Here is a 1,668-nt window from a genome sequence, read left to right on the forward strand (position 1 = left end):
CTCATGAAATAAGGTCTTTCCGGTGAACCGTCATTTGTTTCCATGTCCTCCACTAAAAATTTGAATTTTTTTTTAAACAAAATATAATAAAAAAAGAAAGAAAAAGAAAGAAAAGAAAGAAATGGTGGAATAATTTTTTAAATATACTTACGGGCGCATAAAAATAATGTATCGACGGCCATTGAATAAACTTTAAAAAATAAACTCGATATGAAATAACCGGCGGCGCATATTATTATCATAGGTACGAAATAATAATCGACTTTGTACCTTTTCTCTTGATTTAATATGTCTTCTATGGAAGGTACGGGATTTGTGAAGAAATAAAATGCGATTATACCAACGCAAGTTGTTACCGTGACTTTTCCGAGGAAAAAAAGAAAATTTGTCACCTTAAACAACAAAGAAAAAAACGTTAAAATTTTTTTATGTCATCCCACGGGATGTCAATAAAGAGAGAGAGAGAGAGAGAGAGAGAGAAAATAATAAAACTTACTCTATCTAATATAATAACTCTCAATATATTTCTGCTCAATAATTCGAATGCAATTTTTGCCGACGTGCAAAAATTTTTCCCATGTATAGCACACATAACATATGCATTCTTATTTAAAAACCTATAAATTATCATTATTATTATTATTATTAATTAAATTTATCACGGGTGTGAATAAATAAATAGAAAAGAAACGAACTTTAAAAATGCATTTAGTAACCAAAAAAAACAAGAGCAGCAACATTTAATAAATTTAATTAAACAATTATCGTATTTGTTTATGTAATAATAAATATATTCGATGATGACTCTTATCCAATTGCATAATGCTAAGAGTAAAGATCCTAATGAAACCGTACCTAAATGATACCTGAAAGAAAAGTAAATCAAATGAAAAACACTTCCGGTTAACAAGAAAAAGGGAAAAATTTGGGAATAAGTACCTAATGACTTTCCAAACGCTACCACCAACCATAAAAACGGGTAAATTATCTTTGTTAAATGTCCAATAATATGTTGAAAATGTCGATGCTAATACCATTTGACCAAAACCGGAAACGAAAAACAAACACCAAAATATCATGAAAAGATTATATAAGTGAAAATAAATGGATTGTTTTTTAGTTTCCTCGTTTGAAAAAACGCATTTGGCCGTTGAACATGGAATGTCGTTTGAATTTATCCTGTGACAATATTTATCGAATGTTTTTTCATCGCACGACGAATTTTCCTTTAAATAAAATGATAATGATGATGATAAGTATTATTCATTCTTTCCCCTCCCCCCCACCCCCCGGTCGAGTTCTATACCAACCACGTAACCATTATGGCAAATACATTCGGATGATTCAATCAATCCTTTGACTCTTTTAACAGGAATTCCAGAATTTATCAAATAAGCGAATAATAATATGGCGTATGCTATGAATATCAATTGGAGTAACCAAAGGAACAATGGAAAAACAACAGCCGACCACGAACACATGACTGCTCTAAAATTAAAATAATAATAATGATTTTAACGGATTTTTTTTTAAATTTGAATCCCCTCCCTCCCTCTTCACTTACTTGCTTCCTTCTTTGATTAATTCTATTGCCAAATGTATTCTATGTCTTAAAAAAATCAATGTTAAAAGTATTATTATTAATACGACGATTGAGAGAACGAAAAA

At 30.0% G+C, this 1,668-nt stretch overlaps 1 protein-coding gene across 1 annotated transcript in view; it reads right to left on the minus strand.

Annotated features, from left to right (window-relative positions):
- Positions 1 to 137: 137 nt before the first annotated feature.
- The window catches only part of Phum_PHUM080720 (protein pns1, putative), a gene marked incomplete at both ends in the record, with an annotated part of 3,489 nt that continues 1,958 nt past the window's right edge, over positions 138 to 1,668 (minus strand). The window contains 6 exons of the mRNA XM_002423681.1: positions 138 to 392; positions 497 to 617; positions 696 to 866; positions 940 to 1,226; positions 1,311 to 1,488; positions 1,565 to 1,609. Of these exons, the coding sequence (XP_002423726.1) occupies positions 138 to 392; positions 497 to 617; positions 696 to 866; positions 940 to 1,226; positions 1,311 to 1,488; positions 1,565 to 1,609 (1,057 nt within the window). The remainder of the gene's footprint in view (positions 393 to 496; positions 618 to 695; positions 867 to 939; positions 1,227 to 1,310; positions 1,489 to 1,564; positions 1,610 to 1,668) is intronic.

This window comes from Pediculus humanus, genomic scaffold (assembly GCF_000006295.1).
Source record: "Pediculus humanus corporis 1103172107431 genomic scaffold, whole genome shotgun sequence".
In the NCBI taxonomy this organism is placed as follows: Eukaryota; Metazoa; Arthropoda; class Insecta; order Psocodea; family Pediculidae; genus Pediculus; species Pediculus humanus.